Here is a 12,077-nt window from a genome sequence, read left to right on the forward strand (position 1 = left end):
GGTTTGCTGTAGTATTTGTATGAAGGTCAGTACGAGAAAACCAGCAAAATTCTTACTTCAAAAGCAAGCAAACCAACGTATGTAGTCATCAATAAAAATGGATTGTTAGGCATTTTGTAGTTAATTGGTAAGACTGCTAAATATGTATGCAACGTGTTCTATTGTCAGCCTGATTTGTATTTTGCTACCGTCTATATTTTAATGAGATAAAAATAAGAGTATCTTAAACAATTTCAGATTAAAAATTCAACAGCAAGCTATTCAGACAGAGGAGCTCGAGGAAAAGAAACGTGAGAGAGATGATCTAAAACAGGTAAGGGTTTTGGTAATGTTTCATAGAGGAACACAGCCTTTCCTGCAGTTACCATGACCAGTGTCTGAAGATCAGATTGGATTTTGAAGGATTTTTTTTTTCCGAGGGATGAAATGCATTTAACAGCTCTGTAAATCAAGTGTTCAGGAATCAGCCCTGCTTTCCTGGATGGATTACAGCTTTCTGCCTCGTGCATTTTGTAGGTATCAGTGATTTCAAAATGGAATGTTTATAGGCTGCTATATTGAATATGGTTATGCACTATTTAACTGGAGATTCAGTTTCCATGGAAACTATAAACTGTTTCTAGGTAATGCTCTGCATTTACACCGCATCTCTCATCTGAGGTTCTTCAAGTGCTTAACAGATGTTTCATAAACGAATAAACTGGAGTAAAAAGATATATTTCTATTGCAAGATGAATTAATGGCAGTAATGCAAATGAAACCTAATTCTTATAACTCCTGCTCAGCCATACTGTACCTTGGTAGATACAAATATGGCTGTGCACCTGAAGTTAATATCTTTTTTCCTGTAGAAATTGGGATATCTGAGTGTGTAATTAAGGCGAGGAAAAGGGGAATAAGCATCCTTTTTCTGTGCTGACTGCAGGGATTGGACTTTTCAGACTCTACTTGCTTTTGTGAACTGGTTTGTGCAGCCACTGAGGGCTGTAATGGAGAGAGAAGAGTGAGTAGCTCCAAAGCTCAGCTCATTGGTGTGCTGTGATGCTCTGGTTCTGTTCAGCTCTAAGGCTTAATGTCAGATTCCCTGAGTTACAGGGGACTCAGACTGGATTCCTTCCTCTCCTTCCCTTTCGTATTTCAACAGCAATAGGAAAGTTCTTTCTTGTCTAGTAGTAGTTTACTGTAAAACTGCTAGATAAGCTGTTGAGCAAGGAGAAAGGGAACAAATAAGAAAGGTTTATGATAAAGGAATGTTGACATGTGCAGTATCTCAAAATTAATGTAGATATTTGCGTATATATTTCTTTTTTTTTTTTAATAGCAAATTCAAGACATGCAACTCCAAGTGGCTTCACTTTCTCGGTCAGAAAATGATTTGCTGGAATATAATCAGAAGTTGAAGGAAACAGTAGAAAGATTGAGACAAGAATGTCAAAATGCAAGAAGTCAGGCAGAAAAAGCCCAACTGGAAACAGAGAAGTAAATTTTGTTCTCTTTTGGTTTTACTTTTTGTTTTCACACTGCTTGTATTGCTTTCACATGGATTGTTCAGTATGGGATGTAGTTGCTGAAAATGTCTGAAATTAACCTGACGTAGCTGTGGTGTCCCTGCTCACTGCAGGGGAGTTGGAACAGATGACCTTTAAAGGTCCCTCCCGACTCAAATGATTCTATGACTAAATGTCAGCAGGAAAGACTGGACAATTGTGCTGACAAAAAAGAAAAAGCCATACCTTCTGTTATGCTGTATACATAAAAACTTTGCTCCTGATAACTTCAGAAGTAGGGGTTTGATTCCATCCATACCTGTTACAGTTAATTGTTGACTAATGAAATGCATCGATTTTATGAATGAGGTTCTATTTCTATTGAACATATATCTTGCATGTAGAATGGATCCAGAATTTCACAGAGTGTTTGAATGTTAGAGAGTGTAGAAGTACAAAAGTAAAACAAGTGACTGTGCTACTGTGCTTTGATAAGATTTTGGGGACCCAGCATATGTGTGTACTTCTTACTTCTTCTACCACATCCTTTTAGCTGATATGAGGCCAAGATAATTTTATAAGCCTATAGATAATGGGAGATGCACCAAGACTGTTACTGCAGAAACTAAGAAGCTTTGCAGCCTTACCTGCAAGTCCTCCCTGGCTGTCCTTCTCTTACCACAGGAGTCTTGGGATGTTTCCCTTTTTTTTTTTTTCCTGGCTGTGTGGCTGATGTGACTTCTTTCCTCAGTTCAATAATTCTTTTGAGCTTGAACTCCAGAAGTTAAGTAGCACCAAAGCAATATAGCTTAAAGAGAAGCAAAAAAAAGGACCAAAAGATAAGAGAGGCTGAGATAACCAGTTTCAGATAAGTTAAACTAATGCTATTTGGGCAGACAGCAAGAGTAGGCAAAGAATTTAGCTTTGTCTGGCTTAAGCTTGGAAATGAAAAAGTGAAATGAGAAAAAGAGCCAAAGGCAAACCATGAGCCTGATAAACTGACAGAGATGAGAGATGAGCTGGAGGAGGCACTTGTTAAACATTTCAGGAACAACATTAGTGGAATTTCCTTGAGAAATTGAATAAAAATGTTGTGAGACTTTTAACCAGTGTCTCAGCTGAAGTTCTGCTGTTAAGCAGTGTGTTTCTCTTTGGTTCTGGGGGTGGTAGTAATTTTTTTGCGAGCAACTAAAGGAGCAGTGAAGGATTTCAGGTAGGCCAGGATCCTGGTTCTGATTTGAGTGATGTTAACACTGTGGGGAAGGGAAAGGGTGTTTGAGGAGAGCTTTATGAAGAATCATCAAGACTCCCATTAGGGAAACTGCATCAGCCCAAGTCTAAATGCATTGATGCCGATCTGTATTTCTTAAAAGCTGCTGGACTGAATCTCACCGTTTGACTTTTTTTGTCACAAAGTAGTTAACAGGCAGTTGGTTCTTCTCTGCTTTGAGATAGCTGCAACAAAAAATCCAGCAGAGAAACTTCCTCCTTTCCCAGTCCACTGCTGGAGATCGCAGCCTAATTTTAATATGTTCCAACCATGCAAAGTTCTAAACAAATCTCATCATCTCAACAAGTCTCATCAGCCCTTCTGACAGCTGATGCTTGGCACAGTTGTTTCATGTTGTGTTCCAGTGTGATGATTTGATTGGAATTTCGAGATGTCCTCTGCACAGTTGCTGGATTTAGTTTTCAACATTTCCTTCAAAGATGTAAAACCTCTAAGGTTACGTTGATGCACGGGTTCAAATATGGTGAGTCTTGAGCACAGTCACATTTAAGTTGGAAGTTTCAAATCTATAAAGACGGGAGCTGTGAAAAGAAGTGTTTATTTTAAGAGCCTTAAGGCATTAAGCCAAAAAACTGCTTCATCTGTGTAACTCCTTACCTTTTTAACCTGTCCTTTTGAAGGGCTTTAGAATACAGGCGCATGGAGTGGCTGGAGGAGAAGCATCTGCTTACTCAGCGCGTGACAGAGAAGGAAGAGAAATACAACGAGGTGAAGAACAAGCTGTGTCGAGCTGCAGTTGCTCAAAAAAAGGTACGTTGGCTCTTCTTTTGTAAATGATCCTATTTATGAAAAGTTCAGATTTCTAGACCAGAATTGTTTTAATATTAAGAGTTGATTTGCAATCTGTTGTATGTAATGACAAAGTACATCCAGTTCTTAGCAGAGAAATGTGTTGAAGCGATGTGCACAAGAATGTTACAGCTGACAACTTTGTTTTAACGCCATCTATGGTTTGGTGAGGGTTTCTTTCTGTGTGTATTTCTGTGCTTTTAAGAGGTGGACTGCTTGGTTATTAGAATCACTCACTCAGGTTGGAAAAGACCTTAAAGGTCATCGAGTCCAACCACGATCTTACCATCCTACCCTAACTAAAAACTCGCCGCTAAATCCTGTCCCTAAATCCTGAGCACCACGTCCAAATGGGTTTTAAACACCTCCAGGGATGGTGACTCAACCAGCTCCCTGGGAGCCCATTCCAGTGCTTAACAACCCTTTCTGTAAAGAAGTTTTTCCTGATATCCAACCTAAACTTACCCTGGAGCAACTTGAGGCCATTTTCCCTCGTCCTGTCACCAGTGAGATGAGACCTCACTGGTGGGAGATGCTGTCAGAGCATTAAGCCACGTACGGGACGGATTTGATTTCACAGGAACTGATCTATCAAAGTGTTACTTTGCTCTATTTGAAATGTCTCTTTGACAGAGAAAGACTCTCAATGATAATAAACAAAGGAGGATGCAAGAGAAACTGCAACTTTTGGAAGCCAAGATAGAGGAACTAGAAAAAGAAAACCAGGTGTTAAATAGGTAATAAATAAATGCTTTTTCCTTGCTTGAAAAAATGATACATGGCCCAAATGTGACTCAGAAATGTGAATTGCTTTTGAAGATGCGTGCTAGTTAGTGTGGTAGCTGCAGTACAATCTAATGGTGTTGTTCACATGGGAATTCTGTGAGTGGAGTCCATTTCTGATGGCTGTGTTGGTGGTGGAAAGATAGAGGAAAGCTATCTGGAAACTGTATAGATGTGGTTGCACGAATCCCTTCAAAAGAACAATTCTTTTTACAAAAAAAAAAAGAAAGAGATGTGAGTGAAGCAGTGCTGGAGTTGAAAGCACAGTATGTGGAGATGGAAGACAGGAAAGAAACTGACTTCAGAGTGACAAAGGAAACAGGCCTAACGCCCTCTTGGAAGGACCAGCTGCTTTTTCTCTTCACTGTGCAGTACGGACGGCTTGGTTCAAATAATGAATTGAATGGTGCACCTGTGGCTCACCACTGTGAATGCCATTAGCAGCTTAGTTTATTCCGTGTAAAATCTAATCCTGCTGTAGGTTACTGTGTGCTGGCACTGCTAGCCATTCAGGCAGAGAAATACACACAAGTGGTCAAATCATGTCTTCATGTTTGCTAATGGTAGTGTTCTTGCACAAGGACAGTAAGCAGCAAAGTACCTACAGAGAGGTGTGCTGTCATGTCGGGATCGTAAGCATTAAGAAATGTTATTTCATAGGCAGAATGTTTCCTATGAAGAACACACACGTCTCCAGAGGAGACTGAAGGACTTGCAGCGCAGACACAACGAATTCCGCAGTTTGATTTTGAATCCTGGCATCCCATCCCTGAACCCAGTCAGTGTAACATCAGCATCTGTCCCGCCTCCTGGGCCCGACGTGTCCTTCCTCCTCCTTCAGGTACTGTGCCACAGCACGTGGCACTAATGCAACAGAAGGGTTTGGGGCCTCAGTGGTAACAAAGGGAGGAGTGCAAGATCTTAACTAAAGGGATTCCTCCCTCTTTTTAATGTTTCTTTGCTTGTAGTGGCATATTAACAGGAAGGAGAACGGCTGTTTACAGGGGCGGATAGTGATAGCACAAGGGGGAATGGTCTTAAACTGAGACAGGGAAGGTTTAGGTTAGATATTAGGAGGAAGTTTTTCACACAGAGGTTGGTGACACACTGGCACAGGTTGCCCAAGGAGGCTGTGGATGCCCCATCCCTGGAGGCATTCAAGGCTGGATGTGGCTCTGGGCAGCCTGGTCTGGTGGTTGGTGATCCTGCACAGAGCAGGGGGTTGAAACTGGACGATCATTGTGGTCCTTTTCAACCCAGGCCATTCTTTTCAACCTGTGATTCTATGATAATGGGAAGGAGTTCTTGAAAGACAAAGGGCACGTTACAGAATGTAACAAATGCAGTTCTAACCCCATTCTCTGCCCTCTGTGCTTATTTTGAGGCTTTAAATGGCTCCTTCTGGACATGAAATGTCATAGTGTTTTTTCTCACGTCATGACTCCATAATTACAAAACAGGATTGTCACTCACTGTATCTTGTGGGCTTAAAAGCATTCTGTGTACCCCAGAGTGCTTCTGAGGGTGATAATCTCTCTGAGGTGGCCCAGCCAGCACTGCTGATTGCTGTCCCTGAGGTGAGGCCACAGCTGCTGTGTGTCTTCATCTCGGAGCAGCAGTGCTGTGCTCCCATTTCTTGCTACTGCTGCTTGCCATGAGTGTCAGAGCGAGACCTGCTGGAAGTGGGGGGTGCTGGAGGCTGGAATGTAATGAATAACATTTCAAACATCACAGTTTTTGTTTCAAAATCATTACTTTAAAAAATGAAACAACTGCTCGTTTTGGTCCCTTGGAGGCGTGCAAAGTATAATAGAGCCACTTCTATTAATTTCAAGGAAGAACAGCATCAGAGAGAGCTCTCCCTGCTTCGCAAGCGGCTGGAAGATCTCGAAACCAGGCAGAGAAAGCAGCTGCAGGAGCTTGGGCCGGCTGGGGAGCGGCTCACAGCAGGAACACGCAGGGAGCTGGCGTCCAGCAGGGGAGCAGAGGGAGCTGCCGTGCAGAGCGAGGACTCTGCATAAGGCGTGCAATCTGTAGGTGCTGTTTGCAGTAGCTCCTCCTGGCTACGTGCTCTTAATATCCTCCAAAGCACGACTGTGCGTGCGGAGGTGCGGGAAATACATCCTGTGCAGTTTTGTGTTTTGATCCGTTAGCAAACGGGATGGTATCGAAATGAAAACGTTATAACAGCATTTTGAAAATATCTTTATAGAAATGCTATACAAATATTTGGGAGTCAAGACACGAAATAAACTACATTTGTGATAGTACTCCAGCTGCTGGAATCCACGCCTGGAGCGGTGCTCCGAAATTCCCATGCAGACAGATGGGGTGAAATGGGTGCTCCTGACTTTGCTGTTGTCCATGTGCCTCTTGGTTTTGTAACATCAAGAAGCAACAATTAGTTTTTAAAAAAATACTGTTGTAGAGATGAAGTGTAACAAATTGCCTTCAGGTGATGAAAACGTTAGTTTGTATTTGTTGCCACTGTAGCTTGTTTTGTCAGCTACAATAAATTTATTTATTTAAGGTTTAAGTTGTTTTCCTTGGTTATCAGCTTAACACCTGTGGAGATTCAATTAATTTTTGATGACTTGATAGTGAAAACTTGGAGGTGTGGGCTGGCTTCTTCTTGCTGTTTTGTTTTTTTCGGGATACTGCAGTGTAAATTCATTAATGAAAAGTGTTTAATACTTGACTGCATATTGTTGGAACTGTAGGAACAGTCAGCTGAGGAATGAGCTGCAGGTGGTGGCTGGCATTGTCATGCATTCAGCTTTGCTCTCCAGCATGTTTTACTTTCTGTGCCATAGATAAACATAAGTGCTGTATTACGGTTTCCTAAGTGCTCTCCAAGGAAAGCAGTGCATGGCACCTGTAACTGCTGGAAGCAATGGAAGCTGATTGTACTGCATCTTGCACTCTCCTCCTGGCCCGGGCACCACTGCAAAACTGTTTGCTCTCTCAACCATTTTAAAATACACAAAGTAATCTAACCAGCCTTCAAATGCACTTTATTTGAGATAAACCCATACAAACACCAACATGTATTTGTCGTTTGCACTTTTTTCAAACCATTCATTTTAAACAACAGGTTAACTTCTGTACAACAGGAATTACTTTACACATTAGTAGCATTTGACTTTTAATGACTGCAAAATAATGCTCTGTAAGCTAGTGTTAGAAAATAAGCTGTTTGCAATAGCTGTTTGCCTGTAAACATGTGGAAATCAGTTCAAGAGAGGTTTGCTTTCATTTTAGAGAACGCGACTACAGTTGTTGGGTTGCCAGAAGGCAGCTTTAGTCAATACCTTGTTTTGTCCGAGTAACAGCAGACTGTGAGGGTGGGAGTTGTGCCAATGTTTTGTGAGGTCCCAAACCTACCACAAGAGCTACAATCACTTCATTATACTTCACGTCACTTTGTGAGATCCACTTCATGGTTTACAAAGTCCCAGCATGACTTCAAATGGGCTACAACAGAGTGAAGCTGGTTAGGAGGCTCCGATACAAGGCAAGAATCCTATTCCAGGCCGTAGGCAAAGCTACAGGGCCTGCTTCAACACATACTTAATCTCTAGAAATCATTAACGCTATTGCAGCAAACAAGCAGTAGTACAAATACAGAATAGGACTGGTTTCAGTTTTCTCATCATATAAACACACAGTGAGGTTCACAGGATCAGACCCACGCAAACAGATTCTATTTTACAGCTTTCCAAGCAGAAGCTGTGAGTTGTGCTTCTGCCTGTACAGAAGGTCACTGTTGAACAAAACGAGCGCGTTTCCTTCTCATGCACTTCCAGCCATCAACCGAAATGGAGCTCAACTCGTGAGGCGTCTGCCTGAGTGCAGTGAGCAAACTGCTGATGCCTGTCCTTCAGTGGTAGTTACTGTGCTTTATCATCGATTAGTTTGACGCTGCTTAAAAAGCTCAGGTTAAGAACATTAAAAATCACAGCCCTTAAGTACAGCTGATCTGCATTTATGTGCTACTCGAGCCACAGTGCACTCCTTTAGGACAGAGGGCAAGACGGGTTAGATTGGTTCGGCTCTTTTCCATTAAAATGAAACTTACCACGCCTGGCAGAGGAGAGAACTGCTGAAAGCACTGCAACATTGTAGTGCAGCTTCCTGAACAAAGCCATACATTCCATCAAGTATAAAGTGTAAACTTAATAGCAAGTATAAGACTTGAATTAAAACAAAGCCATCACAGTACGGACAGGCGGCTCCCCTCTCTGATCTGCAAGAGGAACAATTTGTGCAATCATACGGCAGGGAGGGGGCAGACCAGTAGGCAACGTGTTTTGTTTTGTTCTTCCCATGGGAGCAGATGCCCTTCCTTCTGCCCAGGTGTGGCTGTTTGCCCCCCCTGCCGCTGGCCGGCCATGCACAGCCAGCCTGGCCAGCTCCGCTCTGCTGGTGTGCTGTGACCTCTGGGCATCACCAAGGCAGTGCTGCACGGGAACGCCTGTTTGGACTGCTCAGCTGCCTGGGAGCCACGTGCCACGTCTCTGCCTCATCCCAAGACCCAGAGGATGCTGCCTGCTCTAAGTGTGAGCCGGTTGTACCAAGGCAGGGGACAGCGCATGGTTGCCCAGTGGTGGGGCCCTCAGGAGCCTCGAGGCAATGCTTTTTGGGCCTTCTCCCACCTTGTAGAGGAGATGCTGCTGATCAAAGCCCTGCCTGAAAATTGGGTGCTGGCTGAAGCCTTAGTATGTGCCATTATAGCAATCAAAGCAGAGCCCGTGGTGACCAAACCTTGCAGCTCACATGGAAGTGCAGCTGTGCGGCAGCAGAGCGGCACCACAGCTCTTCCATTGGGTGTCAGCCACAAACGCAATGCTTCTTCCTCCCAGGTCTTTCTTTGAAAACATCCACGCCTCAAAAACCTCCCCAGCAGGATGACAGCAGGCTGCCCAAGCCCTAATTAACCTTCTTTTGACAAAACCTTTGTTTGGACAACCTGGAAAAATACAATGAGATGCTGGCATTGGGTTTGTGAGCCACCTGCACACAGGTGGTGAGGCTGACAGAGCTGGCAGACAGGGGCTGTTCTCTGAGCGCAGCCATCACAGCTGCCTGCTCTGAGGCAGCGTGGCCGCAGAGGTTACACCTCGGAAGCTGCTCACAGGGGCTTCACAGCTTGTCTAAGGATGGAGAGGCAGAAATGTAAACACAGACTGATGCCAGAGCAGGTCCTTTCTCCGAAGCCCTGATCTGTGGTTGGCTCCCCCTGCAAAGCCATTTCTAAACTCCTGCCATGTGGCATTTGCACTTCAAAGCTCAGCCCCACCCCCTTGCAAAGCAAGCTTCTCCCAAGTGTCACTGGGTGCTGCTTTTCATTGCAACAGGAGCCAGCCTACATTTGCCTGGAAGGAAGGAGCCTGCAGCTGGGCAGCGTGCTGACCCCACAGCCTGTCTGCGGCTGTGGGAAGGGTGTGGCAAACCATCATCAGCTTTCTCTTTTCCAAACAGAGCAAAGCAATGTAAAGGTTCACATGGGCAACTCCGAGCTTGCAGCGTGCAGATCCTACAAGCTGCTTTTCAGTCTGTGGGAAGCTTACAGAGGCAGTAGCTGGCAGTACCTGGGTTCAAGTACCTAAAACCTCTGGGCTGCCAGTGCCAGCCTCAGCTGCACCGTCACATTGGCATGTCCAATATCCAGCCCTGTGCACCCTCCGTTCCCAAACTGGGGTATGGAATGGTCAGAGTGAAGCAGTGTCCAAGTGGCTCGAGCCCTGTACAGAGTCATTCAGAACTGCCTGGGGAGCAGCAGCGCTTATTTCAAGTTCCCCGCAGTGATGCTGTGAGGCAGTGCTTTGCTCAAACCCATTTGCATTTCTTCTTTTCATCAAATAAGGCTTTTACTTGCTGGAGCTGTTTCTGGACATCTTCAAACCCCCGTTCTCGCTCGAGTTTGCTGACAATCTGTTAACAATTAGCAAAAAAGGGAATCATTTTGTTAGTGTTTCTTTGATTTGCTGCTCTTTAAAGCCTACTTGTCTGCATTCCAGCAGCCACTGGCAGAAGAACTCATCTGAATGCCCGTCTGTATGTAAACATTCTCTTCTGACTTCAGCACTTCATTTTAGTAGCTTTCCTTTCAAGTCATTATAATTACAGCAATTGCAACACTCCACACAAGAACGACAGAGCCAAACTAAGAAGCAGATGAATCCCCTCCACATTCAGCTGCTGGAGTGCATGGGGCAGTTTTACTCCAGTGCAGATCTGCACTCAAACTTTATTTCTCCTCCTCCCATGAGCTGCCACCCCACAGCTCCCCTTTGGCACCCAGCAGGCAATGGGAAGCAGCCCTGAGCACTGCTGTGTCAGAGAATGCTGCTGGCACCTCCACAAAGGGGCCAAGAGCAATGGCAGAGGTGTAGCTGTTCCTCCTCCCCCCACTCCTCCCCCGTGCCTGGGGGAAGCACAGGGAGAGTGTCCTAAGGATGGGGTTAAGTGAAGTGAGGTTTTATGCCTTCAAAAGAGCAAAAATTGGCATTAGGATTGGAATGTATCTTGAACTCTTCTGTGTCAGCAATTCTAATAAGCTTAATAAATCGTCCTGCTTTTCCAATTATTACGTCAAGCTTTTTAGAAGTTTGATGCCAAAGCCAGATAACTCAAGATGCTGGAGACCAGAAATAGGAGCCATCAGGTGCCCGGCAGCTGGGCGCTGCAGCCAGGCAGCCACTGTGCTGCTGAGAGACCCTGGGACTGCACCTCAGATGCCTCTGCAGCTGCAGGTACAGCAGCCTCTCATGAACAGCCAAGCAAACTGAAATGAGAATCCCCTTGGGGAGGGGACAGGGAGCTCCTCACAGAGCGGCCTGGAGGCAGCCAGTGGCAAAGTGAATCCAGGTGAGAAAAGGTTCTTTGTTAGTAATAGCTCCATAGCTTCTTTTCCTTAAGAGAAAGTCTGTTGGAGCAGAGGGCTGTGATGGGAAAAGAGCAGACATGTCTTGCTGCAGGGCTGAGTGCTCTGCTGAGGGGTTCGGTGCCAATTGTTACGATCCCTGGTGCTGCACCCTGATTTGTTTTCTCACTCCCCGGAGAAAAGGAGCGCAAGCACGGAGCCATGGCAGGCAATAAGGGATGCTGTGCAAACGCTACAACACAAAGCACTGGCTACTTTCTCTGCAGGGAGAGTTCTGTGGTGCAGCAAAGCAGTGCTGACATCAGGGTGCATCACGCCCTGGGCTGGCAAACCCACATGCAGATGGGACTGCAGCAACACCACGTCAGTGGCATCCAGCAGGGAGAGGCCTGGCCCGGTCGGTGTGCTGGGCCCAGTGAGTGCTTACCTCATCGTAATACTTCACAATGTATCTGTAGATTTCCATCAAGGCCACTTCCTCATTAAATTCATTTTCATGTTTCTAGAACAGAAAAACAGCTCTGGTCAAATAGTTCTCGTTTTTTGAACAAGCAAACGAAGCTCCCACTTCTGAGCCGCACCTTAGATTCCTGAGTTAGAAATTCTTCAACCTCTGAAGTGGTCAGGGGAGGCAGATCCCTGATGGCTTTGTAGTACGCCTTCACCTCCTTCTTGTACAGCGGAATGTCCTTAGCGTAGAGAAGCTTGTTTGTTGGTGCTTCCTTAAGAGAAAATATTGGAAGCATTGTCAGTTTTCACAGCACACGTTTCCAGAGGTTCCACCTCCACACAGTTAATTGCATCTAATCGTGTCTCTGTGTGACTCACTTCTCTTTGCAGT

The 12,077-nt window shown here is 44.8% G+C and overlaps 2 protein-coding genes across 5 annotated transcripts in view; one reads left to right on the forward strand and one right to left on the reverse strand.

Moving 5' to 3' along the window:
* CEP83 (centrosomal protein 83) overlaps positions 1-12,077 on the forward strand; it is a 47,767-nt gene that overhangs the window by 15,261 nt on the left and 20,429 nt on the right. For 3 of the 4 annotated variants that reach the window (XM_052667370.1, XM_052667372.1, XM_052667371.1), the window contains 6 exons: positions 238-313; positions 1,322-1,479; positions 3,399-3,528; positions 4,201-4,304; positions 5,011-5,191; positions 6,186-6,881. In XM_052667370.1, coding sequence (XP_052523330.1) covers positions 238-313; positions 1,322-1,479; positions 3,399-3,528; positions 4,201-4,304; positions 5,011-5,191; positions 6,186-6,371 — 835 coding nt within the window. In that variant the 3' untranslated portion in view covers positions 6,372-6,881. Of the gene's footprint in view, positions 1-237; positions 314-1,321; positions 1,480-3,398; positions 3,529-4,200; positions 4,305-5,010; positions 5,192-6,185; positions 6,882-12,077 lie in introns of those variants that run through there. The other variant, XM_052667373.1, reaches the window with a different exon arrangement.
* The window catches only part of PLXNC1 (plexin C1), a 68,252-nt gene continuing 63,518 nt past the window's right edge, over positions 7,344-12,077 (reverse strand). The window contains exons 29-31 of the mRNA XM_052667362.1: positions 11,818-11,958; positions 11,664-11,738; positions 7,344-10,284 (exon numbers count right to left, since the gene is read on the reverse strand). Coding sequence (XP_052523322.1) covers positions 10,180-10,284; positions 11,664-11,738; positions 11,818-11,958 — 321 coding nt within the window. The 3' untranslated portion in view covers positions 7,344-10,179. The remainder of the gene's footprint in view (positions 10,285-11,663; positions 11,739-11,817; positions 11,959-12,077) is intronic.

This window comes from Tympanuchus pallidicinctus, unplaced genomic scaffold (genome assembly GCF_026119805.1).
Source record: "Tympanuchus pallidicinctus isolate F22 unplaced genomic scaffold, pur_lepc_1.0 scaffold8, whole genome shotgun sequence".
Taxonomy (NCBI): domain Eukaryota; kingdom Metazoa; phylum Chordata; class Aves; order Galliformes; family Phasianidae; genus Tympanuchus; species Tympanuchus pallidicinctus.